We start from the raw sequence: 27,805 nt of genomic DNA on the forward strand, positions 1-27,805 counted from the left end.
GATTTTTACATTTAAGTTTACAGCTGAATCGTTTTTGTTATTCACAAATCTAGCAAGCAAAAAATCCTGCAGTATGAAATTTGGCACTGGGTAGCTTGTCTGGGTACCGACCGCACGGGGCGCGGGCTTAAAGGAAATCAAAAATCACCTGTCACGTGACCAATCATCGCTTAGGTTCGCTTGTCGAATGAAATCGAGTCGTTGTAATGACGGACCGAGCGACAGTATGAGAACATACCTTAAAGAAATTGCGGATATGACTTCAGTTCATCAGTTGTGAGAAAACTAATAATGATAATAATTTAGTGTCAGTTTTCGATTTGTAATTTGTGAATCCGTTGTAACACATAGTTTCTTAGATTAATTAGGTTTTAAATTTAGGTGAAATGTTTACATTTTATTAAAACAGCATGATTACTTTTATTTATGAGTAATCGATTAGATAAATGCTTTGTCTATTAGCCGGCCGGTAATTTGTGTATACGTGGTCATATTTGATTAAATAAAGTTTCTTCTATGTATATGTAACAATTCTTGAAAGAATTGTTTATATATATGTCTAAAAGCAAATTAGTTTTACTGTGAGTTTTAGTACTCTATGAAGGTTTTTAAAATATGTAAACTGGGTGTTTAAATTTTATTCCTACTTTAACCTTGTTTAAAAGCACGCGTTACCACCACTTCAAAATTACCTTAATCTGCATATAAATGTTCTATGTTTTTAAGTCTTCTTAATAATTTTTATTTATTTTATATAAGCTTGTTTTTGTTGTAGGATAATTAAAAAAAGAATGAAGGAGCTGTTTTATACAAGTATAAGTATTTAAAGATTAAAATACTTTTAGTAAATCTTATCTTTATACTTTCTGAGACATATTAAGTACATTGAGTAATAATGGTTGCTTTATTGAAAGCAAAGGGTTTGCGTATGTCTGCCCAAAAGCAGGAAACACTTCTCAAGTTAACAGTCTTGTCCCTTGCTGCAATTTTGTGTAAGCATAATTATTTAATATAATTGTTGTATTGATGTTTCATTGCTCCAAATAATAGTAATTTTAGACAAAGGGAGAATAACTTAAGTTGTTTCTATTTCAGCATTTGGAACACGTTTGTTTTCTGTATTAAGATTTGAAAGTGTTATTCATGAATTTGATCCATACTTTAATTATAGAACTACAAAGTTTCTAGCTGAAAATGATTTTTATAAATTTCATAACTGGTTTGATGATCGTGTCTGGTATCCTCTTGGTAGAATTATTGGAGGTAATACAATGATTATAAAATATTAATACTCAAAATTTTAAAATAAACTAATAGTAGAGCTTACAAATTTTTAGGAACCATTTATCCTGGTTTAATGGTAACATCTGCAGCTCTTTATCGATTGGCTTGGTTATTAAATGTCACTATAGATATTCGCAATATCTGTGTCTTCCTAGCCCCTTTATTCTCCAGTTTTACCACAATTATTACTTATCTATTAACTAAAGAATTAAAGGTAAATATTAATATATTTATATAGATACAACATGCAATCTAAAATTAAAATAGAAAATAAATAAAAGAAAATTTTATACATAGGATTCAGCATCAGGACTATTTGCTGCATCTATGATTGCCATTGTGCCTGGGTACATATCTAGATCAGTAGCAGGTTCTTATGACAATGAGGGCATAGCTATTTTTTGTATGTTGTTTACATATTACATGTGGATTAAGGCAGTGAAAACAGGTGCAATTAGTTGGTCTACGTGTGCTGCACTCGCATACTTTTATATGGTCTCTTCTTGGGGAGGATATGTCTTTCTAATTAATTTAATTCCTCTTCATGTTTTGACCTTAATAATTACTGGCAGATTTTCACATAGAATATATACTGCTTACAGTATATTATACTGTATTGGCACAATTCTATCTATGCAAATATCATTTGTTGGCTTTCAACCTGTTCAAAGCTCAGAGCACATGCTTGTAAGGCTTAAGAAAAATGCTTTCAAATGATTTTTAAATCATAAACAGTTTACCTAATTGTAATGCTATATTTTTAGGCACTAGGTGTTTTTGGATTATGTCAAATACATGCAGCAGTTGATTATTTGCGCAGCAAAGTATCTGAGGAAGATTTCGATGTTTTATTTAGAGGTCTGGTGATTTTTGTAGTTACAATTGTCTTTTCCATTGGTGGAATATTAACAATTACAGGTATGTATCTGCTCAATAAATTTGTTGAAACATTTAACATTGAATTAAAGTATAATGTTTTGTTTTAGGAAAAATATCTCCATGGACTGGACGTTTTTACTCTCTACTTGATCCTTCCTATGCTAAAAATCACATTCCAATTATTGCTTCTGTATCAGAGCATCAGCCAACATCATGGAGTTCTTTCTACTTTGATCTTCAGATATTAGTGTTTCTCTTCCCTTCAGGATTATATTTCTGTTTTTCAAAATTAACAGATTCTAATATTTTCCTCATACTTTATGGTGTAACCAGTTTATATTTTGCTGTAAGTAAATCTATTTCTTTATATTATAATAAAATCAATAATTTTTACACTTTTAAAACAACTCTCAGGGAGTGATGGTTCGTTTAATGTTGGTATTGGCTCCTGTTATGTGTATTCTTGGGGGAATAGGAGCATCATCTTTACTTTTGACTTACATGAAACAAGTTGAGAGTGGGAAGACAGTAGATAAGAAATCTAAGAAGTTTGAAAATAACTATGTTTTAAGGAGTGAAGTATGATATTTTGTTTATTCAGTTATGATATATTCAGTAAAATTTACATTAATGAAACTACTTTTCTAATCCATTTTAGATTGCTACTTTATTTGTGGCTGTAATGTGTGTCTTATTTTTCTCATACACGATTCATTGTACTTGGGTTACAGCTGAGGCCTATAGTTCTCCAAGTATCGTACTGTCTGCTCGTTCTCCCGATGGTGGCCGCATGATTTTTGATGACTTTCGTGAAGCTTATTATTGGCTCCGTATGAATACACCCGAGGTATAAATCTTTACTCTTAATAAGTTGTTATTAAAGTAAAAGTAATTTATAAACGTACTAATTATATCAATTAGAATGCTAAAGTTATGTCTTGGTGGGATTATGGATATCAAATAACAGCTATGGCAAATCGAACGATTCTGGTTGATAATAATACATGGAATAATACTCACATATCAAGAGTAGGTCAAGCAATGGCAAGCTCAGAGGAAAAGGCTTATGAAATAATGAGGGAATTAGACGTTAACTATGTGCTTGTCATTTTTGGAGGGTTAACAGGATATTCCTCGGATGGTAACTGAAAACAATATAAAGTATTTATGAATAGATAAAAAAGTAATAATGTCAGTTATTATAAAATTTCTTTGCTTAGATATCAATAAGTTCCTATGGATGGTTAGAATTGGTGGAAGTACTGAAAAAGGAAAATCAATAACAGAGTGGGATTATTACAATTCTGCAGGGGAATTTAGAGTTGATAAAGAAGGATCTCCCGTTTTGCTCAATTGTCTTATGTACAAATTGTGTTACTACAGATTTGGACAAGTATACACAGAAGGAGGTAAAAATAATTTCATCAATATTTTATGAGTTTACTGATATGAACATATGAAATAAAACTGGTAATTTATTAGGCAAGCCTTCAGGATACGATAGAGTCAGAAATATGGAAATTGGAAATAAAGACTTTGAATTGGATATGTTGGAAGAAGCATACACAACAGAGCATTGGTTAGTGCGTATTTATAAAGTAAAAGATTTGCGAAATAGAGGGAATTAAGCTCTACTAAACTTTGTCCTAAAATTGTTTACTTAAATTTGAATTTCCTAACTGCCAAGAAATACCAGGGCGGCATTTATTATGTATCACTTATAATGATGGATAGAAAACTTTTTAAAATACCTGTTCTTAAATAACAAGAATATTAAAAGAAATTACAAATGGATATTAAATTGCTGTCACTTAAGTCCGTAAAAATTCAGGACAAAAACTTAAGTATAGGTATGCTAAAGTATGCTTTGAAATAATAGTTAGTGAAAGTGATGAATAAAAATTTAATAATCGTGTTATAAATCATTTTGAATGAAACAGATGTATAAATTTAACATTTATAGATTATAATCATGCTATAATATTACATTTTTTTTTTATTAATTCTATGCAATAATTATAGGTTTAAAACATAAGAAGATTATCTTTATTAATAATAAAAAATCAACGCTTATTTCCATTTTTACAGTGTTAATATTGAAAAGTGAACAATAAGTATTCAATTTAAACAATAAGTGTCATTTATTTCAGTTGACGGATAAAGCGATATCACTTACTTTAAAAATCTGAAAATCACATTACATACATCATTTGCCGGTAACGGAGGAATGATAAATTGTTTCGTTATTGTAATAAACATCATACGATCAAAGCTTTTGTAGCGCGCATGCGCGCATTCATTTTTGAATATAATTTAATATATGTTAAAAATTTACATAATTATCTTCTAATAGACCACATTGGATCCAGTTGATTTAGGGGATCAACTGCATTACCATTATGATTTTCCTGTGAAGTGCCATTATTGCTACTGTTACTACTAGTCGATGCATTACCTGCAATATAAAAAGATTGCTGTTATAATTAATTGTTTTAATTGGAAGATCGAAAAGTACATGATCAACAATGCGAAACTCAGCTTTTTTCTAACTGCTCACCGCCTGATCTTGGCTTTACTACGCAAAGTCTTTTAAGAAAATCATCGGATGGATGATGGGTTTTTCTTAAGCCTCTTTCCTTGATTCCATCAAAATTATCAAATGATGCTCGACTCGATGATAAAATTCCGCCTACACAAAATCGATAAGATTCGTTTAGCAAATTATTTGATTATCGTGATATTAACAAATTACTTACGTTTCATTAAAATATCTTGTGCATGATATAGCACCATTCGATATGCAAATAACAACGATTCTTTATTTACAACTTGTTTGCGGCATTTAATCAGACTCTTGAATACAAGAGGAACATCGACAATTCCGCAACCGGCACGTATGTGACATACAGTTGCAGCTGCTAACAAAAAGAGGCTACTTAGAGAACCTCCATCCAAACAATGTACCATTATTGGCTTCGGTGTACAACGTCTTAAAGCATGTTCTGTCAACACATCGGTTGAGAATGCAAGTAATGCTCCAGGACTACTCGGAAAGCCACTGAAAAAATGAAAAAGAATAAAATTGTTGAATGAAAGTATAATTAAAAAAACAGCTTAAAGCTATAGAAAGATTATTAAAAACATGAATGTATAGCTTACTTTGTTGGCCAAGCTAAAAATTGCATATGAACAATAGATTTTTCAGTTTTCAGACTATGGTTACTCAAGGTAAAAGCTCTCTGGGTATATGACGAATGCTTGACAGTCTTTTTTAATGAAATAGAAAAATTTCCTATCGACAAATTATCTTCTTCGCTATTCGGCCAGTAAATATCATTGGATAATTGCGAATCGGATGCTAAACATGCAATGACTTCGCAGTCTTGTTCCCATATCATGCACCAAAATGTTTCCAATTTATCGGCAATCGGTGCTTGTGTAACAATGAAAGCAGTTGGAATCCATCGTGTAATCTCTCTTACGTGAGTTGCATTAATATACGAAGGCTGTATTGATTTTAATTGCACTCTTGTTGTATCATATGGAATACAATCAACGACTCGATTTTCTGATGCGTGGGCTAGAGCAACCATGCTTGATTGCTTACCATTTTCTCGTTCCTAAAAAGTAAATGGCTTATATAAAGAGAGGAGCACTTTTAAATCAATATAAAATAGTTTAAATAATGAAAGATACATACTTCGAAATCTTGAATCTCTTTCCACTTCATATCTAAATTTGTAGCACCACTTAGCGTTTTTACCAGCAAGCTATCTATAAATTTTTCGTATTTCTCTACATCACTTATAAATTTTTGCAAAATCGCGGGGTCACCCAATGGATCTTTCTTTGGCTGCACGTCGTTAGACCATGTATCCCAAACAATTTGTAGATTTTCATGTTTGTCATCCGTTAATAATTCTTCTTTACTTTCTACCTCACCTTCTTGTATTTTTTCACCTTCCTCCAATATTGCATTACAATCCGTTGTTTCTTCCTCCTTTTTGTTTAATGGTTGAATCACAGGAACGAGTGGTGCATGATTTATAGTAATATCAAGATCAGACAATAAATCAACGTTAGACTTTTCTTCGGTTGATTTAGTTGTTAACTTTAACGGAGCAGCGCTTGTCGTAGTATTTGTTCCATTGGTAGCTGCCTGCATATAGGTTTGACTGTAATTTGTCGGGATCGTTGTCTTTCCAGTATTTTGACCTTGCATTTGGAGCCCGTACTGCATGGTAAAGTATGCGTCATTTGGTACCGAAGCTGAATAATTTTGCTCCGAATACTGAGATGGAAGAGTTTGATTAATGCTCGCATTATTTAACGTAGAATTATTATCTTGAATTTGATAAGTTGTCATTGTTTGTGAAATTTCTAAGGCTTGAGCATTTGCCTGCTGAACAGTTTGTTGATTATTATATTGATACTGACTGGTAGGGATATATTGACCTGAATAGTCTGCATGTCCCGTCGTCGCGTTTTCAGTATATGAGTAACTATAATTTGTCTGATCGTATTGAGGGTACTGACTTTGATGATATTGATATCCTTGTGGATAGTTTACTGGTGCTGCTGTTTTAGTATGACTTTGAATCAATTCTGTAGGTGGACAATTAATGCCATAACTATGCATTTGATCAATAGGTAAAACATTGGATTGATAAGCTTGTTCGGAAGCTCCCTGTTGGTAGTTCGAGTAACTTGGATAATTCATTGCTGTTTGATTCATCACCTGAGGTTGCTGATATGGCGCCTCAGAATATTTTAGATTATTTTGATCGGTGAAATCGGGCTGGGCGTACTGTGAGGAACCTGAAGGAGTCACAACAGTTGAATTTATTGGATGAGAAGTCATACTTATAGACATATTGGAAGAACAGTTGGTATTTTGCGTTTGTAAGTATTCCGATGGGACGTAATTGTTAGGTGTAGAAACACCACAGCTAGATAACTGTTGATTTGACTGATCCGATGGTTTGGAATAAACAGAACCTGGATAGTTTTGCGGATAAGATCCGTCAATTGATGCTGCTTGTGAACCAGGATAATTCTGCAATTGAATGTTTTGAGAAGGTAATGGTTGTTGATTTTGAAGTGCTTGACTAGAATAATTCTGTTCCGTATTTAATCCAGCTGCTTGTTGATTTTGCGGCAAATATTGTTGAGTGTTGTAAGATTGACCATGAGTTGTTTCTCCCATGTTCGCGCAAGACGATGGAGTGGTATTCACCGACATCGTTTGCATTTGGGCTGCTAACTCTGATGTCTGATTAGAAACTGGATAAACATTACCAGGGTTGACTGAGCCATAGTTAGTTCCAACGTTATAGTTATGTTCTCCCACTACCGAAGCTACATAATTTCTGTAGTCCTCGTGCATTTGGTAATGGCCTAGGTTGCTTTGAGGATTATAAGTTTGAGTAGTCGACGGATATTGGGAACTATTTATAGGGCTTAAATAAAATTCTTGTTTGCCCGATGATGCTTGTGTTGTAGTTGAATTTGTATTAGTATCCGCTGTGTATTGCCCGGTAATATTAGTATAATAGGCATTTGTAGCGGCTACGTTACTTTGAGGTAAGCTATTGTCAATTGTATTCTCGTTAAATGATTTTGGATACGTATATTCTGCACTCGAAGAAGGATAATAAAGTAGATTTGCTTGTGGAGTTACTGTTGGCACTCTTGACGGAGGAAGCGAGGTCATTGTGGGCGGATTTGAAGGATTTTGGGCTGGGGCAATTTGTCCTTTATATGTGTTGTAATATTGATTCGAATAATTGCTTAAATGCTCCGTTCTATTATGTAAATAGTCTTTTAGTTTTAAGCCGCTGCCGGTTAAATTACGGGGCTCATAATTTAAAGTTGTTGCTGTATCAATTTTATCATAAGCGTTTTTACTATCCTGAGCTAATATTTGTTCACGCTCCTCTTCCTGCACCTTGCACGTGCTTTTTATACGCTGAAGTAATTTGGACACATTGATTTCTAGCTTTCTGTAAAACTCCAATCCTTTATTAGATTTTCCAATGAGGTCTTCGTAAGCATCGTAAGAAGTAATTAAAGATGAGATGGTAATATCACGACGCTTTAATACATCCTCGACTGTTTTCCGAATATCTGCCGTCTGAGCATAGGCATCCGTTAAAGCAGCCAAAATATTGTCTTGCGCAATTAGATTTTGCTCTATCACATTTTCCTAAAATTTTTAGAATTAATAGATCGTCTTGCAAAATATTGTGTGATTCTATAATCATACATACTAATAATTGATGTTTTTTAAGTTGCTCTGCAAATAATTTATCAAGCGGTCCAGTATCAGTGGTTGCTGTTACAAGTAAACGAGTTAAGTCATCTTGTGCAATCGCCTCTCGAAGTGATGTATGTAAATCATTCCGTTGCTTTCGCATTTCATCTACTTTATTTAAAATCCGTTTAAGCTCCTTCACATGGACTTTATCCATTTCTTTCCTACCTTGAGATTTATCGTTGTTTTGTTCTATAAATAGCAAACATTGATTATTAGCTCATATAATTATATAAAAACATCTACCTAGATTATTTGAAACTTACCAAGAAATGTTATTGGAGATGGAACGTAGGCAACCAGATTATTCAAAGGTTGTGAAAGAATTTTGAGATTTTTTACGTGCATTGTGATTGCTTTGTGTAATGCTTGATTACTTTCAGATGCTTTGTTGTGAGCTTCTTCATATTTTTTTGCTTCTCTAGTCAAATCCGTAGCAACAATTGTAGGTGGCCTTTTACCAACCGCGTCTTGGTAATTTTTCTCCCTAAATAAAAATAAGAACTTTACTAATAGCTACTAAATTATTTAATTTTTTTTTCAATAAAATACTAACTTCTGCTCTTCTTCCAAAAGTAACTTTTGTATTTCTTTGAGAAGCTTCTCCACATCTTGACTTGTTTCCGTTAGCTTCTCCATCACATCCAGAAGCTCTTGTATCATGTGTGGGTTTGCATTCACTGCAGCACATTTTTCAATCAGCTCATCTGGTAATGGTAAACGTTCCCAATCTGATCCTTGCATATCAGGATCCCATAAATTCATATGATCTAATTTTAGAGAGGACAGAAACATACTAAGCTGTTGATTCTTTTCATCAACTTTACTTCCAATAGATCGCAATAGCTTTGCTTTTTCCTCTGAGTACAGAGAGTTGGCTTCATGTATTTTCATTGGAACTAATCTATAATACCATTAAATTAAATTTACAATTAGTTGTTATTATTTAATAGAAAAGTAGTAGTAAATTTAAATAGAGAAAACCTTGCAAATATGTCAGGTCCTGATACTTCTGAATCATTTACAGTAAAAGATATTCCTTTAACTAAGGATGCTGGTTTAATAACAGGTAAAATATCTTTCTCTGGTACTTCTTCGTGATAAATGAATTCATTTTCATTTTTAGCTGCTTTTCTTTTTCCTTCTATAACATCATTTGTGAAAGTGAGGGCCTCCTCTACTGTTGCTTTTTCCTCTGCAGAGCCAGTTAAACCTGTAAATCCTTTAGTGCCAATATAAATAGTTTGAGCTTCGGTAAGAGCAGCTGATGCAGCATTGTAAAATGCAACACGTTCTCCCATTTTTCTCTGTTCTTCTGCAGCTAACCCTTGATAGAGTTGTGTTACTGCTAAATGATATGCCTTCTTAAATTTAACATACCTTTTCCAGCTCTGTAACAAAGTATTTGATTTCTACTTTACATAAAACATATAGAAGAAACATTTATGCTGCCATCCAAAAGTTTGAAAATACCTCAATGGAAATTGACCTAAATTCAGCTATTTATATCTCTAACTCAAAAAATGGTACAGAATTCTACTTAATCCCAATAGAAAGGTTATTTCAAGGCCTTTCAAGTTATATGTATTGATTCTAATTTTATATTTTTGTTCACCTATGAAATAAGCAAAAACTTGTAGTAAAAACTTAAAATATTTGCCTATTTTAAAATTGAATGTATAATTAGATTAAATGCATACATTTTGAATGAGACTAACTAAACCTTTTTACCACTTTATACCAGACATATAAATTTTTGAAATTAAATCTATTTTCACTTAGGTATTTCCAAACTGTTGTGTGAGTGTGTATGTGTGGATGGTAGTATATACATTTATAATATATACCCTATTTTTAAATACCTTATAGATTTTAGTAGTTACTAAGTCTGGTATAATTTCTTCCTCACCACCACCTTGCTCCAATGTATTTAATGCTATTCCTAAATAGTCCACAATTTGCCTTGCCACTTTTGCTACAATTATAATACTATTAGGAGCATTGAGTTTAATTAAAAAATAAGAAAAATAGTTAATGTTACTTACCTACTATAGTTGGTTTACGATTGTCCAGCATGCTCTTTTCTAATATACATTCTTGAGCTTGAGCCAAGCAAAGCTGATGCATAAATGTCATTAACTCTTGACCTATATCTACCCCTGTTGGCTGAGAAAAATTACTTTTTAAATGTTCAAAAGCCCATGCTGCACATTGAAAATGTGCACATGCAACTTTCATTCCTTCAGCACTAGTACGTTCAGTTTGTGCACCTAGCTGGGTATGCATTGCACCAATATTATATAAAACGGAAATAATTTCAAACTTAATATTGGCAAATGACGATACCATATTTGTGAAAGAATTTCTCCTAATTATAAAAAATATTTTTTAATGAGTAAATTCAAAGTGCTTTGAAATTATTTGTATGGAACACAATAATCATGATTACCAGGTAAAAGTAACAGCAGCTGCACCTTCCTTTCCCATAGGAAACCTACTCTGAAGGAAATGTAACTGGCAATAATATTTTTTTAGTAATAAACAGCCTGCAATGTCAATCGGTGGCCTTACAGCCATAGCTCGCAGACTTTCCAACTGGTGTATTTCATTGGAATATGATTCTGGATCTTCATTATAAAAGTCCCTTATATACTGAAAATATTTTATATTTTGTTAATAAATTCTGTTACAACAATCATTGGAAGAAATAAAAACGAATAACGTGATGTATTGAGAAAAGTGTCGTCATTAATGCTATTATAATAAAAATTGTCAATGTGTAAGACAAAACAAAATACTATGTTAAAATAAAAAAACCTGTACTATTTTAGGCTAACCATACCTGTTTGAGTTTTGGTCCAAAAGCTGTAGGTTCCGGGCTTACTTTTAAATGAAATGAGACCATTGGGAGCCTCGGAACCGCTTCCATTTTCGTAATATTTGGTAAAACGGATTATTACGACGAGCACTGACAATTAGTCATCTGTCAAACGTACTGCAAATGGTTGAAAAATAGAAGAGTAGAAGTTAGAACTGCATTCAGAATATATTTTTCTACTTGCTGGCTGTCGCTTTTCTCAATTATCTTAAGGCACACGCTCATGTAATACTTTCATGATAAATTTGAGATATTTCTACGTCTCACAAAATATTTTTTCTTCCACACCAAATTTCGTAGTTTATCATCATGCCGAGTCTTTCACAGCCAAAAGCAAACCTAACAACAAACTGCAGGATTACACTAAGAGACAGGAGACTGACGTTAAAAATAATAATAGGTACGCTTTTTTCTAGAAATTTGAGTGGTTTTCAACGGTAAGGTCATTTACTTCCTTATTCACGTAAACTTACGTATAAAAATAGATTGGCAAACGTACAAGGAAAATTTGCTGTAGCTCGCACAGCGAGACTACCGACATCTATCAAAATTTTCGGAAAACAGTAAAAAAGAAACAGAGTCACGAAAGATAATTAATTTCAAATATCGTTTTAAATAAAAGAGCTTATCTATTAAACAATTTTTAAGTAAAATAAGAACTGCATATAAATCACAGAGGTCATAAAAATTCTAATTTATTTTCTGTATTGTTTATTTGAGTTCATAATACTAATATATGATTTGTTTCCCGATAATTGTAGATGGTAATTTTCTCGAGGACTCTTCCTAGCAATTTTGATAATTTTTTTGTTGTCTCCGATGTAACACTGATAAGAAGGTATAAGCCAGCTGGAAACAACATGTCATGGCCACGTGGTTACGCGGCCTTTGCGAATCCTTTCTCCTTCTTAGCAAATAGACTGCACTTGTCAGTCTAAGAATAGTGGAGTGCAGCGAAGCCTCGTTTCATTATTATTCATTGCGATTCACATCCTTATCACCTTAACAATATCATTCATGAAATTCAAAACATGCTGAAAAAATAATAATGTTATCTAGTATATCTTGAAAGTGTTTTAATAAATTCTTGAAATCGTGCAGACCTGTGCAGCTGGTGTATATGCAAATACTGGTGTTATAATTAGATTAATCAGGATAAAATTAATTCGACGAGCGTGAACAATGAAATATCTGTAAATGTTTAAAATCGAGTGCGATGACAAAATGAACAAACGAAGAAAAGATGGGAAGGATTTAATCATTGAGTTTGCTACAAGAAAATGATTTTTTCAATCATCAGTGAAACATAATTTTGAATAGTGGAAGAAGCGCAGCTGGTGTCAAAGTGTATAGATTATTTTTAGTTCTATATACATATGCTGTTAATGCAAACAGTCATTTAATATGACTCGTGAAACGGAGATGGGGGAGGGATGTTTGCTAAATCATCATATTTTTTTTTAGTTACAAATAGTGCAAGTTTAAGTAAGAATCTGCGAGTTACAAGTAGCATGCACACAATTGTAGACCAGTAGGAGAGAGATTTCGCTTTCACTGCATATAGTAAGTGCTCGGTTCACTCGCGCTCTTTGAATTTAACCTCTTGAATACGCAGAGCCGCTTTCTTAAACTATTAATGAAGAAAGTAAAAATTCGGATGAGTGATAGATTCGGAAAAAAGTGAACAAATAATTACTTTTAGTGAAATACGATTCTAATAAAAGGATTTCTCGGAATTCTTTGCGCAAAAATGATTCTTTCCGGGATTAATCAATTATTTGCACACACGCTCGCGCACACACATGCAGTATCGTAGATAAGATACGGCGCGTCCTCGGAAAGCATGCCGAAGAATGAATACGAGAAGCAAGCGTAGCAGCTGACTTCTCGTATTTCAGTGGCCGCGAAAATTAGTGCCAAATTGGTGATTATAACTGTTCGAATTAACGAAACAAGGAAAAGTATCGGAATTTTTAGTCAAGTGGATATGAGTGAAGGGTTTTAAATTAGAGATTACTCGAGTTATGGCAGTGAGACAACTTAAGTACTACGAGTACGCGATAAAAATAAAAGACACGGGTAAATATAATTCGAATGGTGGCAGCAGCGACAGTAGCGAGCCGGAGGACGGGCACCCTTTGATTTACAGTGGCGCAAAGGCGGTAAAGATCAAAAGATTCGGGATGGAAAACGAGATGATGATGTTTCGGAGGGTAAGTCTTCATTTATTTTAAGTGATTAATCGAATAATAATAAAGTACGGATTAATCTAACTCGAATTCAATGTTGCTTTTATCGTTAAATATAATAGAAGCAATATTCCTTATCGGTCTCTCGTTAATTTTTATGAAATGCATAATGCAATTTTTGAAGTTGACAATTTATTCGAGAATTGATTAATTGGAAGGTAACGAGCTATAATTATATGGAGAATAATACAGTTTAAGAGAGATGTATGAGTATATACATAAGCTTCAAATAGAATGATGTTATTATTCGAAAATGGAAGATATTCTTATATGCGCAGAGTACGACACTGGGATATTTCAACTAGCCCCTTAGGTCTTGGGGCTGGAGGTTAGAGGAGGGGTTAACGAGGTCGTCTAGGTGGTCCTCGAGGTCGCTCTAACCAGCCCGGGGCTACCAATATGATCGCGAGAGGCAACTCACCCTTTGCTCTCTCCTCTCTACATATCTCATTTAGCAAACGTTGCCACAAGCCCCGATCACAATATAATGTGGTATACTCCTCGTCATTTAAACAACACGCAAACACCTCGCAAAGTCCCAAGCGAATATAAAATTTCTTTATTTATTTAACGAAAAATAATAAAACGAATGAATGCTCTATTTCAAGTCACCCTTGCTAATATTTACAAAAATAAGAATAACTGATTTTTTTATTTATTTTGTAGAAATTTTGCCATTTTATTTAAAAGTATTAAACGCACTGCGCTTTAAATTCCCCTTTATACGATAAATATTGAATAAGGATAAAAGCTGAGAAGGAGATGAGATTTGTCTCAATTTCGTCTCGATCGTATTCGCGGGCGTCTATTATATGTACTTCTACTTAAGATTATGCTAAGATTACACCCGGCTTGTGCCTAGTGTTGTGATAACTGAGAGTGAATGGATGAGAGTTCAAAGTTTTCATTGAGATTATCACTTTGGATGTGTTTCGCCGTGATATAATCACGTTTCAAATTTTATGTCTTAGAGGAGTAACGAAAAGTTAGGTTAAAGTTATTATTATAATTTATTAAACGCATGGAAATTTAATGTTAGCGCGCAGCTGCAATTCGGAGCCAAATTAAATACTCCGATATAAGCTCAATTCGGCTGTGTAATAAGTTTGGCACAAGTATTGTAAGGGGACACGTGCCTTTCTCCACTTGAAATACATTGTTAAACGATTAAAATACCTTTAAGGATTTCGTAATTATGATCCAATCTTTTGCAATCGCTAAATACAATAATTTCGCACAACAGTTGGTTCGCAGAAATCATTAAATCATGCACATTGCACAATTCTTTTGCCAGCCTTGTTAATTGGCTGTTTTGTTATTGTTCTCCATTGTTCATTTATATTACACGATTAAAATCACAAAAGACCGTTTAATTTTACAAAATACATTGGTAATTGTGAATACACATAATGAAAATTCGACCATTTATGGGTTTATAATTATGAATTTTAATATACGCGTTTAGGAAGGAAGCATCGAAAACGATTACCTATTTTTCGAGCAAATTGAAATGCAACCGAGATCTTTGGATGCGGAGCATGATATCCTGCGGAGATTTCTATAAGCACTAGATGGTGTAAATAATAAAGAGTTTGCATATTAAAAGATTTTATTTAACGCGCAGTTTTATCGTTTGGTGCCATATTGCGGAAATTAATATATTCCAGCCAGTAATAAGCTGGAAGTAGTCCGAGTGGAATTGCATAGCAGCTTCAGTTTTTCGCGAGGTTGAAAAAAACTCGCCGATAACCATAAGATCTCCATACGGCAAATAAAGCCAGTATTAGCCACAGAGATGTCCGATAATGTTAACGATTAAACATTCCTTTTATTTTACTTTAATGTAAATGAAGTTATCGACTTCATTCCCGTATATAGAGAAACCATTTCGTTAAAATCTCAATAGTAATTTCGGTAAAAGCACTTTTTTCGTTTAAACATTGAATTATAATGGTATAATTGGTAAATTTGCTTAGTTATATTTCTGCATTTGCATAACGAGATTTTTCAGTAATAAAACCATGCAAGGATATATATATATATATATATATATATATATATATATATATAAATGATGATACAGGGATCCAAAAGGTATAGGAATGTTTGACTGGAGAGGGTTTAAAGAATTTGGTATAGATGGTACAGATAGAGCGAGGTGTGGATAAAATACATTGTTTGGAAAATGGAACGAAGGTGTAAACGTAGCGAGGAAGTGGGATCAGCGAGGCATCTCGTTAGCTGGAGGTATACTGTATAGTCATATAAGTGCGCGGAACCCGAAGTAATCTTGTTGAGAAGTAATATTACTATCCCGCGTCTCCCTCCCATCTCATCGCTACGATTTACCTTGGTCTATGATCTATGGGCCAACTACTCGCTACAGTCTTCTTCCTCAATCAGATTTTCTTCTGGCAATCTTCCTCCTCTTCTCTCCGTAAAAAACTTTTAATTTTCTTTGAAAAAATAGTTCACCATTGGACGATGCAAGAATCCCACTATTCCCCCCTTGCACTTAATACAAACTTGGCTAAATAGAGAAAATGCCAGTCGTTTTAAATTAATTGCACATTTTCACGGCGCGACGAAATATAATGGGAAGAAGGAGAGTGCACCTCCCCCCTCCCCCCCCCCCCCCACTACCATTTCTATGCGGCATAAGCAGACTATCGAAAAGCGGAAGTTTGTAAAAAAATATGCCGTTTAGAGGCAGCTCACGTTCTTAGAGGTGTAGGGTGGAACGACGAGTAGATCGGAGAAGCACGATGGTGCCTTAGATTTTTCTCACGGAATTTAAAGAATGCTTTTTCAAGAATCGACAGAGAAGGTCATCGATTCTATAGTTTCTTTAAGCTTCAGCGAAATGATTTTATTTCCTCCGAGCTCGGCTCGCTTTTCGCATTTGCACTCAACCCGATCCGATAGCCCCGCTTCGATAGATGCTATCCAGGATGCTCCTCTTTCCGTTTTATCTTCTTTCGCAAAAAAGCCTCGTTATTCGCACGGATTTCATTGGAAAAAGAAAACCGTGATCTTCCTTCTCTGCACGCATATACATACAATTTCTCTTTCTCCATCTCTCTCTCTCTCTCTCCTTCTATATAACGTAGCGCGTGTCTCTCAAAGGATTATTCAATTGATTTCCTTAGCAAGACAGCATTTTCGAAACGAGTCTTTCGTTAGAATTTCCTCGCGCTAAAGTTTGCACGAGATAATGTCCTTTGCGACGAGAGTCCTTGAAGGAGGGTCCGGGGCGAGGCAAAGTCATTGAAAGCTCGCAAGTGGAAGTTTATCGAGGCTGCGTATACTCCACGTTTAGTACATATTTCTGGAACGTTTCCAAAGGGTCAGTGCGCCAACAGGATATATAGGCATTTACCATTTCCATACACATTGATCTCGAGTCCTGATGATAATAATTCGGCCAGGATAAGGAAGCTCTTCTCCTCGGATCTCCTCCTCGACAATAACAATAATAACTATATATATCCACTGCGACAGAGTCATTTATATATGTATACATATACAGCTGCCCTCCTCGTTCAGCTCTGCCGTACAATGGCTGGGACTGGTGTTTCGCGCCAATTATAACTATCGTGGCAAGCTGAACTCTTACGCCTCGAGCGACTCATTGTCATTCACTCCCGTTTCCCGCGAGATCCTGTGAATTACCAAGACGAGAAATCATAATAAGGGATTTAATCGTAATCGTGGAGTTTGCTAATTATAATAATTGTTTCGAGAAGCTTGAATGATTTAACAAAGTGCAGAGTCCTCGTGGAAAGAAAGCTTCTCCTGTAAGAGGACTTTGCTCGCTCTATCTGCCCTTCTGTAGCTTTATTTCTGCAATAATTCACCATAGCACCATTATTGGCGCAGTCTCGTAAATTTGAATTACGCGAGTATGGCGAATATTAATAGTAATATCCTTCCTATCTCTTCTGTTCCTCTATGAGATAGTACCAATGACGTCATTGTCTCGGCGCCAGCTTTGGTACTCCAAAACTAAGGATTTCTAAAGACTTACATTCGAAAAACAGATCTTGCTGCGAGTTGATTCATCAAAATAATTTGTATTTTCCATGGAAAAATACGTACCATCGGTGAACCATAACCGTGTGACACCATGGGAAAGGGGAAGAGCTTCACTTTCATAAATTTTGATATCTCATTATTTTTAATGAGGTTTGGTTTAAAGAATACTCGGTAAGATTAAAGACAAGTTCCCGCTGAGATTTTCAAACATCCCACTCTTTGCCAAGTGGGATACGATTCCAGTAATTACGTTGCCCATTGGGAAAGCGAACGAAATGCAGAAAAATACTGTATATACATATATATGTATAATGTATATCTATACGTGCATTAATTATTCGAACGCTCCCTTTGCTTTAATGTTATAATTATCAGGGGACCAAAGTGTAATATATATTGAAAGCAGTATATATAGATGTATAAATTAGCGAGTATATTTTCCATAAACGTTTAGAGGGAGATACGGTCACCTGGAGCGGGCTTTATCAAAAATAGCTTTCCGATCATACGGCGTATTCATGTATAACGGGCTGGAGCTAGTAGTAAGTAACTTTCCGGGCAGTTACCCTGGATAGGAGCTCGATGCTATCGAATTTTCTTCAATCGACTTTTCATAGCTTCGATTTTTCCTGTAACATTGTACACGTGCTCCCTGCGGGGCTGTAGAACCGTTAAAAAAATGGCTGTTCAAGCTATTTCTGCAAGATCCACGAGAAAACGTATGCCGTAGATTGTGAAATTAAACCTGTAACTGTGCTATTTCGACGAGTACGCAAAACGGACGTAGCAGAGAGGGATGATGTTTTTCATTAATATTCCGTGAGACTGGACGAGTCATCGGGGGTTGTCGGACTGGGAGAAACGAGGTTGTTAAAATTCTTTTGTCGAATTTGGGAGTAAGGAAAAAGTGTTTCGAGTGTGTTGGTGTAAATTGTCGCGCGCGAAGGACCCTTCTGAAGTAGAGGGTGCGAAGGGACGAATAAATCGCAGTGGAGACTGTGGGAGAGAACTGGCAGCCATGCTGTGGCTATATATATACATATAGCTGGACGGGTGAGGTAAGGCAAGGAAAGACAAATGTTATACCGTTGTCCGCAAGCCCTATCGGCTGGCCGCAATTCCAATTCCAGCGGCAGTCGATCATTATCGCATTATGGTCCAATCAATTTATCGTCTGGTATATAGCTGGCCAATGACGCTATTCCTCCTTTTATGCCCCCCTTAAAACTCCTATAGTCACGGCAAACGTTAAGAAAAACCCTCCACCTATCTCTCTCGCATTCCTCCAGCGACTCTTAAAGCTCCTCGTTAAAAAAACGCATAACAAATTTTATTTCGTTTGTTGTTTCTTCCACCAATAGTTCCACATCGATTACCCCATCGCGAAAGCTCCAAACGCTATTTATTGGCTGCTCTTCCAATGAAAATCCACAAAAAAGGTCTTTGTAACTACCTATGGTGGTAGCAGCATTTTGGACAATGGAGAACGATATATAGGAGCTAGGTAAAGCTAAAGTTTCGTGTGTAACGTAGTGATACGCTGTTACGCGTGATGGACGAGTGGAATTTATTTTCCTGACAATTTCTGCGTTACTAAATATTCCGATAATCTTATATATATATAGGATTTTTTTGTAGAAAAAAGTGCATTGCTAATTTTATTTAATTTGCTGTTTCTCCCACTGATTGCTTCCCTTCGGTTACTTTATTGTCGAAGCTAGCGAAAGGATGTTTATTGGCTAGTCTCCGAACGAACATCCACAAGTGGTAAAAGCTCCTTGTAACTTTCCATAGTGATAGCATTTTGGACAATGGAGGAACTGATGGGGCAAAGTTAAAGTTTCGTGTAACGACGCGATACGCTAGCTGTTACAGGTGGAAGAGTGAAATTTAGCCAGCGATTTTCGCGACAATTTCTGCACCACTAAGTATCGCAAAACTTTCGCGATATTTCGCAGCAAAGTGACTCGTAAAATTGGCGTGTCCTGTTAGTGTAGTTTCGCCATGGAGCTTTGGAAATTGAAAGAATTTTGAAAACTCGTTGATTCAAGATTTCGTGGGGCTTTATTATTACGGGCACCACCTCTTCTGTCCAGGAGTAATAAGGGAGGGACTCCCACGTTGTTACGCTTCCCTATCCCTTGACTCATATCCCTCGGAGACCTCACAGCGACGTACGCGTAACTTACAACTTTTTACGGGCTTCTCGAACGTTACGCAGAATTGGATCATATTAGGATCACTGCATTATCGCCGTGACGTTCGATGAAAAATGCCTCCATAAATCTCCAACGGGGCTGATTCCATCGTTTGCCTCTATATGTGCCAGTGAAGAAGTCTTTATATTAATCAGACGCTTTTATGACTCGCGACCCTTACAAGTATAGAAAAACAGAAGAGGAAGAAGGCTTATCTTAAAAGTTTTATATCTTTAACACGGGACCATACTTTGCTGGAAGCTTATCTCGATGTTGTATATATATAATGTCCTTGATCCAGGATGCTGGGTTCGACTGATAAATTAATGGTTCGTTTCCCTGCATTGAAGAGCAAGGGAACGGTTTTCGCACCCACGAAAAATACATATTGTACGATTATTAATTTAGAGTTTGGAGGATTATTCGTCCCGTTAGAAGTAAATTTTAATCTTTATATTTGCTGCGCTCACCAGACAAGCAGCGAAGAGCGTACTTGTATCTGTGCGACTACATTTCAATATTCCAAGCACGACCAGCGGCTTATTGCGCGCAATTTTATACGAAAAGCGTAGAAAACGTGGGAAGCAGACCTTATGACGAAGACTCCTGCGATTCGCCTCGCTCCAACTGTGTTCGATACTGCTGCACACCCAAGAACCAAAACTTTTTCTCTCCCTCCTTCGGACCCCGCGGATGCCACCCGCATATCCGTGATAATGATAATTGAAGAGGGAAAAGTCACAAGGGTCTGATAAGTGACATTTGTAAGAAATACTTTCTTATCAGCCACTTTCCTTTATTTCCACTGATAAAAAACTTTAAAGGAATCGCACTGGGCTTTATTAACGAATTGACGTAAAAATTGCACCTACAACCGAGTTATATAGCCCATTCGGAGTAAGAATGTGGTTAGTGTATAATAGTTTGATGGGAAAACGATGAGAAGAGGTCATGCGTGGTATAATGAAGTACTAATTTGATTACCGCTGTTGATCCTCTTATCGAAAGCTTCGTTAAGTGCGGGCTCGACGTCGACAACAAATATACACTGGAGCGTGGACATTCGCATGATGGGTGGTGGCGCGTGTTCCTCTTGTTTATACGGCCATCACGATGCTTAGGAATTTAACAATCAAACGCTGAGTGGCTCCTGGCTCGATTATGGTTCTCTGATTTACCACTTGGATATATTCTCCGTCCACCGTGGTAAATACACGTGTCAATCTGAAATTTGAAACACGAGCGAGCAGAGTAGTTAAAAAAAAAAAAAACACAGAAAAATAACAAAGTCGAAGAATCTACGTTTGGAGTCGTTTTGAAAGAACGAGGGGATGAGGTCAATGACCTGGGGCTGTTTGATTTAACGAGGGGTCATTTCGCGGAAAAGGCTCGTCCGATGATTTTGAAAGGAGGTTGACACGAATGGTGATGGAAGGTGAAAGGTCAGGAGGGGCGGGGGCTGCAAGCCGAAGCTGGAACGTTAATTCGTTGGGCTCGAAGGGGGAAGAATCACTAGGGCTGCAGAACAGGTGCCTTTTAACCGGTTCTCGCAGTGTGTTTTGCCCGCGGGCTGTTTGGCTCGTTTAACAGTTGACTGGGGCGCGAAAACCTTTGCTTTTGATGCATCTTTCGTTAGCAGCTTAGCCCACGTGGCGCAATGCTCCTCTTACTTACCTCGAGGCTCTTTTCGCCACAACTTCCTCCATCCTCCTTTATCCAGACGTTTATTGACTAGCGTGCCAACTTAACGGCACGACGTTACCGCTAACTTTATCGATATCTACCGCTCCATTGAACAACCGACGCCAAATGAAAGTTTTATTGTCGGCCACATCCGAGCTACCTTTATTTTACTCCCAATAAACCCCGTTCACCACTCGCCATCACCCCCTACCTCTATGCGCACTCCCATGCCTAGCTTACTCAATTTTTCCCCATTACACCCAGCTACTTTTCGCCTTTGTTAAACGCTTCCATGCACCGAAGACTCTGAAACCTTGCTCCTTACCATAGTTCAGGATCTTAAGGCTGGATGGAGTCTTGTATGGTCTTGCATCAGGAGATAATGGTGAATTTTACTTAATTTTTCAGGTTTAAAGAAACGTAAAATCGATTTCCTGTTTTCACATATTCGTTTATGTATGCTTCTATAAGTATTGGCCTATGGTTTTTTTATTTTAAATAGCATGAAAAATTCAACGTAAATGTTATGCTGTCTGTATGAACATCGTTAATCGACACGTAACACTTGTAATTTCTGCTAGAAGCAAAAAAATCGTTTTTTTAATATCGTAATTATAATAAATACCCCCTTTGGATGAACATATCTTTATGCAAAAAGCGATGTAAACATAAATAGCTGCTATGAAAGAAAATAGGCAATTTTCATTCTTTTTTCTCTTCAAAAAGTTATGTAAAATATAACTTTTAACAAGTAAGTTCTCCAAACGAGAAATTGTAATACTTTTAAAACGTAATAACAATGAAATCGGTTGAGATCTTTTTGAGCTAAGTGTTGCACCAATTTGAAAAAAGGCGTTTTGACTACAGTGATTTTGAGCTGTTCAGCTATTTCTACGGATTAAAGGGTACCTTCAGTTTCTTCATAAACCTCCATTAATAGCATATTTTCGTTTTTACGAGCGATTCTTACCTTCCTTGTATACTGCGAGGCTATAGCGCTCTTACGTAATCAAATGTTCCTCCGTAATATTTATTACAGAAAACTTTGCATTGCTGTCCAATATAAATTCCTATAACATTTCCATAAATTTGAGAACAAGACTGTATCCTTCGTTAAAAACTGCTCGGCAATATATACAGTAAATTCCACTGTTTTCAATCCACAGCTCAAGTGTTTGAGAGCTAAGCGCCATATAGTCTAATTGATATTCTCGCTTGCACTTTGTGTATTACTATTCAGAGTGGTATGGAATTGTTATTAACTTAAAGTTTACGTAAGGCATGTATTTATATTTCATGTATAATTAATGAAGTGAATAAACTCGATTAGTTTCATTGGCTATATGTTACTTAAAGCTGAGCATATTTTAAGAAGAGGAACAAAAAATAAACTCTGGAAAGAAGGTAAGGAGACTTTCCCCCTAATTTGCAACAATTGTGCTTTTTAAACAATAGCAAAAAGTAATGTATTTAAATTTGACAATTGTTTTTTCAGAGATGTACCAACGTTTAAAAGATTTTTTAAACAATATAAAACATAATATTATAATATGTATAAGAAACGAACAGATGACTTTTTTATGATAAAGAGAAGCCAGCTTATTTCTCAGAAAAGACGAGTTTGTTTTTACACTTTTTGATCATTACAAGCATTTACATAATAATTAAAAAATTAACACAAGTTTCTACGTAAAATTTGTTTATTTTAAACTCTTTGGAATTTAATAAATATATAAATTATATATACATATAGCAAATATCAAAGTTGATTAGAAATATGGAAAATACGAAAGAATAAATAATTCATTGTATACACTGTCATAAAATAGTCGAGCTGCATCCACACTAGTGAAGCACATTGTGTGCAGAGTGTTTTGAAAATATTGTGCTGAATTTGGCAATATGTGGAAGAGGGAATTCTAGGCAGAAAATTCTTATACGGTTCTTAATTCCAGGCCTTAATTGAAAAGTTACGAAGAGTTGCAAGTTATGTTTGCCTCGAGGCTCGCTATTGGTCGGATCACGCTATAAGAGAATTCGTTGTTTATATGCATTGAAAAGTGCATCGGACATTAAAGAAATAGATTAGGTTCTTCCTGAAATAAGACAATAACATGGATGCTATTTAATACAGTTTGGATAGAGTGTAATCTGATCAGTATATAGGGGATTCGAGATCTCGCGTGAGACCACCTCTCCCGTAATAGCTGGGTGGAATGAAAATGGCGACTTTTTGCACTTGGATCTTAAGTTTTATAGCGCCACTGACATATTTTATCCACGGAGCTGCAACTCGATGGGAGCAACGTCGTTTATTGCGCGATGAAATGGCTTTTCCCCTAGACGATTTAACAATAAAAAGAATGATTGTATTTTTTGTTTACACTCTACACCCCCTCCCCTTATCTTTCCTCTCGCCTTGCGTAATTACAAAGAGCAGCTATTAAAATCGTTAATTTCCTGGAGCAGAGGGCTGAAGAGAGAGAATGACGAAAAACTTCTTCGAAATTCGGTAAAACTGACAAACTTCAACAGCGCACACCGTATACATTTACATAGTTTCGGGCATTGCAGTTGTGGCTGTGTGGAGTTCGCGTGTATTGGCTCTCGTACTTTTATAAATGATAATTAAAGCTTTTAGGACTAGAAAGGAAGTGGAAATTTATACGAAGGCGCGCGGGGGAGAGGGAGAGAGGGAGCGGAAGGGCAGGAACGGCAAAGCAGCTCATTAAACGCAAATTAAAGTGACAATTTGTGGAAGTAGCCCCAGACAAGCTTAATCTGGGAAAGTAATTCAGTGTGGTAGCACCAGGCTGCTGTAACGTGATTCGAAATCGCTTAAAGGAAGGGCTGAGCGAGACTGTGTAAGAAGGAAAGTAAAACAGCCTTCGGGAACAGTTAAGAACCTTGAAATTACACTCCCGCGAGGAGGAAGCTGTGCTACCTACGGATTGAACTCGTGATTACGGCGTGGCTTTAGCCGCGAATAAAACCGTAGACCTGAAAAACAAAATTGATGGAGAGCACTTTTGAAATACCGTAGAGCGTTTCGCTTCTTTTTCGTCCTTGAGTAAACAATAACATGTATACTACATAGAGCACACTCCATCTCCTCCAATCCGAATGGATTATACACACAAAGCCACGTGACTCCAGCTTTTTGCCTCGCTCTACTCTCTCCTCGACTATTCACGCCTAATCTATTTTCACTTCGACACTCGATTCCTTTCTTTCCCCTCTCCCTTCTCCCTCCCCCTCCCCCTTTTCTCCTTTTTCGCTCGTTCCACCCAAAGAAACGTCAATTCCCACACCAATCAATACTCCGAACAAACTTGTTTGCATAACCCTTGCGCTATTACGCGGAATTTGCTGAGCTCCGTCAGTCTCGAACAATTAGCAGGATTTTCCTCCGTGAATGTCGTTGAGTATTAAGGTCGAGGCGAGATTGCAGAATTCCGAGCAGTCGAGCTTGTCATGATAAGCTGAAAAGGAATCGTATTGTTCAATAACATAGTTAATCTTCGGTCTTCCGGAGAATATCCAATACTTTATTGTTATATGTTGCATAATTGATTAATGACCAAGCAGCAATGTGCGGAATTGTTAAAAACTAAAGGAAAACGTATGCATGTATTAACCAAAGGTATTTATATATACGAATAATCATTCATGCGCAAAATTCTCGCATCGGGACCAACGTATCAAATTCGCAAGGATCAATATATACACATACAACTATACACACATATGTATTATGCAAGGATGTTTGGTTAAGCATCCATTATAAAGTCGTGCACGACCTTTATATTAATGTGACCATAATTGAAGCAATCACCGGAGAGTCAACCAACCACCTTTGTTTCTGTATTTCACGATTATACGACGGGAACCAATGCAATTGGTGGTCCCCGATCGTATTTGATAGTCGTTGAAAAGGTTTGGAACGAGGGTCGAGTTAGAAAATGGTTACTCGTATAGTTTCGAGTGGTCTCAAATAGTCAGTCGTAGCGTCGCTTAACAATCTCAGACACGCTCTCTCATATAAGAAGCAACGATCACATTCCAATACAAAGGTGAAATAAGAATACGAAAACTCTGGTATAAAATTAATTTATTACCCGGCTAGAGCCAAGATCCAATCCTAAGGAAAGAAAAAAAATCCCAAGTGTATTGGACGTTAAGATTTTGAGAGAGTAAAACGAGAAGGATGTGGGTCGAAGCTTGAGGTTAGGATCGTTTTACCCTTTGAAGAATAGCGGTAGGAGTTTGGTTTGGTTTGGTACGGGTAACGGTTAGACTCGACTAACCCTTCTGGTGGTCGTCGTGCTCGAAGGAGCAAGGGCTCCTGAGTCTGTCCGTCGGTTCGTCCGTCTGTCCGTAGTCAAGGTGTTCAACAGGTATCTACACAACCGATGAGTTCTCGTTCCCTCCCTCGAGCCCCCTTGGAACACCACGGGAACTCAACGGATCTCCTCCCCCCCCCCCCCTCCTCCCCCTTTACACCACGCGCGGTGCGGTTCCACAGACACCGAGAGTGCGCGCGCGCACACGCACACGCGCAAACACACAGTCGTGTCAAGCCTGCCTGCAGACGTACGAACACATTGCCAGCTTCTCCGCCGGCAAGGAAGGACTCGGGCAGGTTTATTCGGCGCCTCCGCTCTACACTCTCCGTTCTCCATTCGCATCACGCGGTTCGTCCCCCCCCCCCCCCCCCACATTCTCCGCGTTCCTTCTCACTCCAGACTCGCTTCACTCTTCGCTCCTCCGCTGTGCTTCCTCTACCCACCTATGTATACCACCGCAGGCAGCCCCTCCTCCTGCCACCCCCCGCTCGCTTCCTCCTCGGTTCTCCGCTCGCCAACAACTCAACAACCCGAACGAACCCGGTTCGCTCGCCAGTTCGCCGCCGACCATCGAAGGTGGTCGGTCTCTTCTCCGGTTTTTTTCTTTTCAACGAGCACGCGATACCGTCTCCGTTTCTTTTCGTCTATTCTCGTTCCTCTTCCACTTCTACTTCGTCCTGTTCTACGTCTTCTTCTTTTTCATCCGGAAGCATCGTCGTCCGTAGCCACGTCCAGCTACCGAACGTTTTTATATACCATAGGTGAGGCACGATTTCTCTGCACTTGTCAAAATTCCTGATGGTGCGCCGCCGATATTCCAACTTCCCATTCGCTTCTAAAAAAAGAACAAAAATCCCGGATAAACGGATGGAATGATTGGAAGGAATTCTCGGAACCGGCCGCCGTTCAATTTTCCACGCGATGCCGCTACGTAATTTCGCGAATCTGGAATTCTGGACATTTTGGAATTTTCCATGAGATGCGCCCATTCCGACCGGTCGAGTTTTCACGCTCAGAAGAGAATTCCGCATTGCTTTCGATGCCGTTTCGCATCCCGCGAGACGCATTTCCGAACAGCGAATAAATGGATCAGCTCCGTGAGAATTCGTATCAGCCTTGATTTATGCATCTTTCGTACGGAGTATCACTTGGATGCTGTTAGACGGAGATGTATCCGTAATGGAACGTCTGTGCGATGTTTATGTAGCTCATGAATATTCAACGGATATACGCTGAATTTTGGTTGTGTTCCAAAATTACACTCAAGTATTCTTGCGGTGTCACTGCCATTCCCGTCCATGCTAGCTGTTTTTTCCTAGCCTTTCTTTTAACTGGAACCAATGCTCACCGCGTTTACCAATAACTAGACCCCGCTGTGCTTCGGAAACATAATCTCTACCATTCTATGTGTGCTTCTCGTGTTAACTCATCGACTACCATGGGGGTACGTCACCATTCACCGGTGACCGGCCGGTCCATATGGATTACGTTGTAAGAAATTCAGCGCGGAAGCCAGTGGACGTTAAACTGCAGAGGTTGGCAATTTTTATTGACAAGCCAGGAAGATTCAGCGAAAATCTCGCGTCCCCAAGGACGATTCCTACGACTTTTATATTCATTCCGAGTGAGTGTATGTATACAGAGGCATCTATATCGCGCGTTACAGCGAGTTATTCATAAAATTCTTGTTGCTCGAGCGTAATACACGTGCAAGTGTCTGGCCCGTTTAACCAATCAGAAGTGGACCCAGTGAAATTTTATGCAATAGCCTCGAAGAATTTAATATCGCTCGATGCTTTGCTCCTTATCGGCTGGTAAACAATGGAAATTATACTGGAGCAGGTAGTCGGGGCTTCTTCTTTTAGGGTGAACCAACCGCAACATAAAGAACGCTGTGCTGTCGCGAGACGCATCACCCAGGTTATGAAAAATTAATCGTG

At 37.1% G+C, this 27,805-nt stretch overlaps 3 protein-coding genes across 6 annotated transcripts in view; 2 read left to right on the top strand and 1 right to left on the bottom strand.

Moving 5' to 3' along the window:
* Positions 1 to 250: 250 nt before the first annotated feature.
* Stt3A (catalytic subunit 3A of the oligosaccharyltransferase complex) lies at positions 251 to 3,795 on the top strand. Of its 2 annotated transcripts, none has more exons than XM_066731646.1 (12): positions 251 to 381; positions 776 to 992; positions 1,096 to 1,263; positions 1,338 to 1,498; positions 1,582 to 1,971; positions 2,049 to 2,202; positions 2,271 to 2,509; positions 2,578 to 2,742; positions 2,822 to 3,010; positions 3,085 to 3,304; positions 3,384 to 3,572; positions 3,646 to 3,795. In XM_066731646.1, exons 2-12 carry the CDS (start codon positions 896 to 898, stop codon positions 3,789 to 3,791), a joined length of 2,118 nt encoding a protein of 705 aa, XP_066587743.1. In that variant the 5' UTR covers positions 251 to 381; positions 776 to 895; the 3' UTR covers positions 3,792 to 3,795. The 2 variants fall into 2 exon arrangements, with proteins under 2 accessions (XP_066587743.1, XP_066587742.1); XM_066731645.1 differs by having other exon boundaries at positions 327 to 581.
* Positions 3,796 to 4,478: 683 nt separating this feature from the next.
* LOC136776251 (tyrosine-protein phosphatase non-receptor type 23-like) lies at positions 4,479 to 11,729 on the bottom strand. 2 transcript variants are annotated; one of them, XM_066731643.1, is made up of 14 exons: positions 11,539 to 11,729; positions 11,319 to 11,471; positions 10,926 to 11,128; positions 10,522 to 10,844; positions 10,339 to 10,451; positions 9,461 to 9,867; positions 9,033 to 9,380; positions 8,743 to 8,963; positions 8,433 to 8,668; positions 5,864 to 8,368; positions 5,323 to 5,783; positions 4,920 to 5,221; positions 4,703 to 4,852; positions 4,479 to 4,618 (listed from the first exon to the last, which is right to left on the bottom strand). In XM_066731643.1, exons 2-14 carry the CDS (start codon positions 11,403 to 11,405, stop codon positions 4,503 to 4,505), a joined length of 5,472 nt encoding a protein of 1,823 aa, XP_066587740.1. In that variant the 5' UTR covers positions 11,406 to 11,471; positions 11,539 to 11,729; the 3' UTR covers positions 4,479 to 4,502. The 2 variants fall into 2 exon arrangements, with proteins under 2 accessions (XP_066587740.1, XP_066587741.1); XM_066731644.1 differs by having other exon boundaries at positions 11,535 to 11,729.
* Positions 11,730 to 13,191: 1,462 nt separating this feature from the next.
* ome (dipeptidyl peptidase 4 omega) overlaps positions 13,192 to 27,805 on the top strand; it is a 182,363-nt gene continuing 167,749 nt past the window's right edge. The window contains exon 1 of one of the 2 annotated variants that reach the window (XM_066731811.1): positions 13,192 to 13,567. In XM_066731811.1, coding sequence (XP_066587908.1) covers positions 13,379 to 13,567 — 189 coding nt within the window. In that variant the 5' untranslated portion in view covers positions 13,192 to 13,378. Of the gene's footprint in view, positions 13,568 to 26,440; positions 26,627 to 27,805 lie in introns of those variants that run through there. The other variant, XM_066731812.1, reaches the window with a different exon arrangement.

Source organism: Prorops nasuta, unplaced genomic scaffold (genome assembly GCF_024137725.1).
Source record: "Prorops nasuta isolate Cenicafe-Biocafe unplaced genomic scaffold, Cenicafe_Pnas_1.2 PNAS00009, whole genome shotgun sequence".
Lineage (NCBI taxonomy): Eukaryota > Metazoa > Arthropoda > Insecta > Hymenoptera > Bethylidae > Prorops > Prorops nasuta.

Coding starts and splice junctions, on each gene's coding strand:
- Stt3A (XM_066731646.1), top strand. CDS start 896: ATGGTTGCTTTATTGAAAGCAAAGGGTTTGCGTATGTCTGCCCAAAAG. Junction 993..1,095: donor GTCCCTTGCTGCAATTTTGT/GTAAGCATAATT, acceptor TTTCTATTTCAG/CATTTGGAACACGTTTGTTT. Junction 3,011..3,084: donor TCCGTATGAATACACCCGAG/GTATAAATCTTT, acceptor TATATCAATTAG/AATGCTAAAGTTATGTCTTG.
- LOC136776251 (XM_066731643.1), bottom strand. CDS start 11,405: ATGGAAGCGGTTCCGAGGCTCCCAATGGTCTCATTTCATTTAAAAGTA. Junction 10,845..10,925: donor GCTGCTGTTACTTTTACCTG/GTAATCATGATT, acceptor TTTTATAATTAG/GAGAAATTCTTTCACAAATA. Junction 10,452..10,521: donor TCGTAAACCAACTATAGTAG/GTAAGTAACATT, acceptor TTATAATTGTAG/CAAAAGTGGCAAGGCAAATT.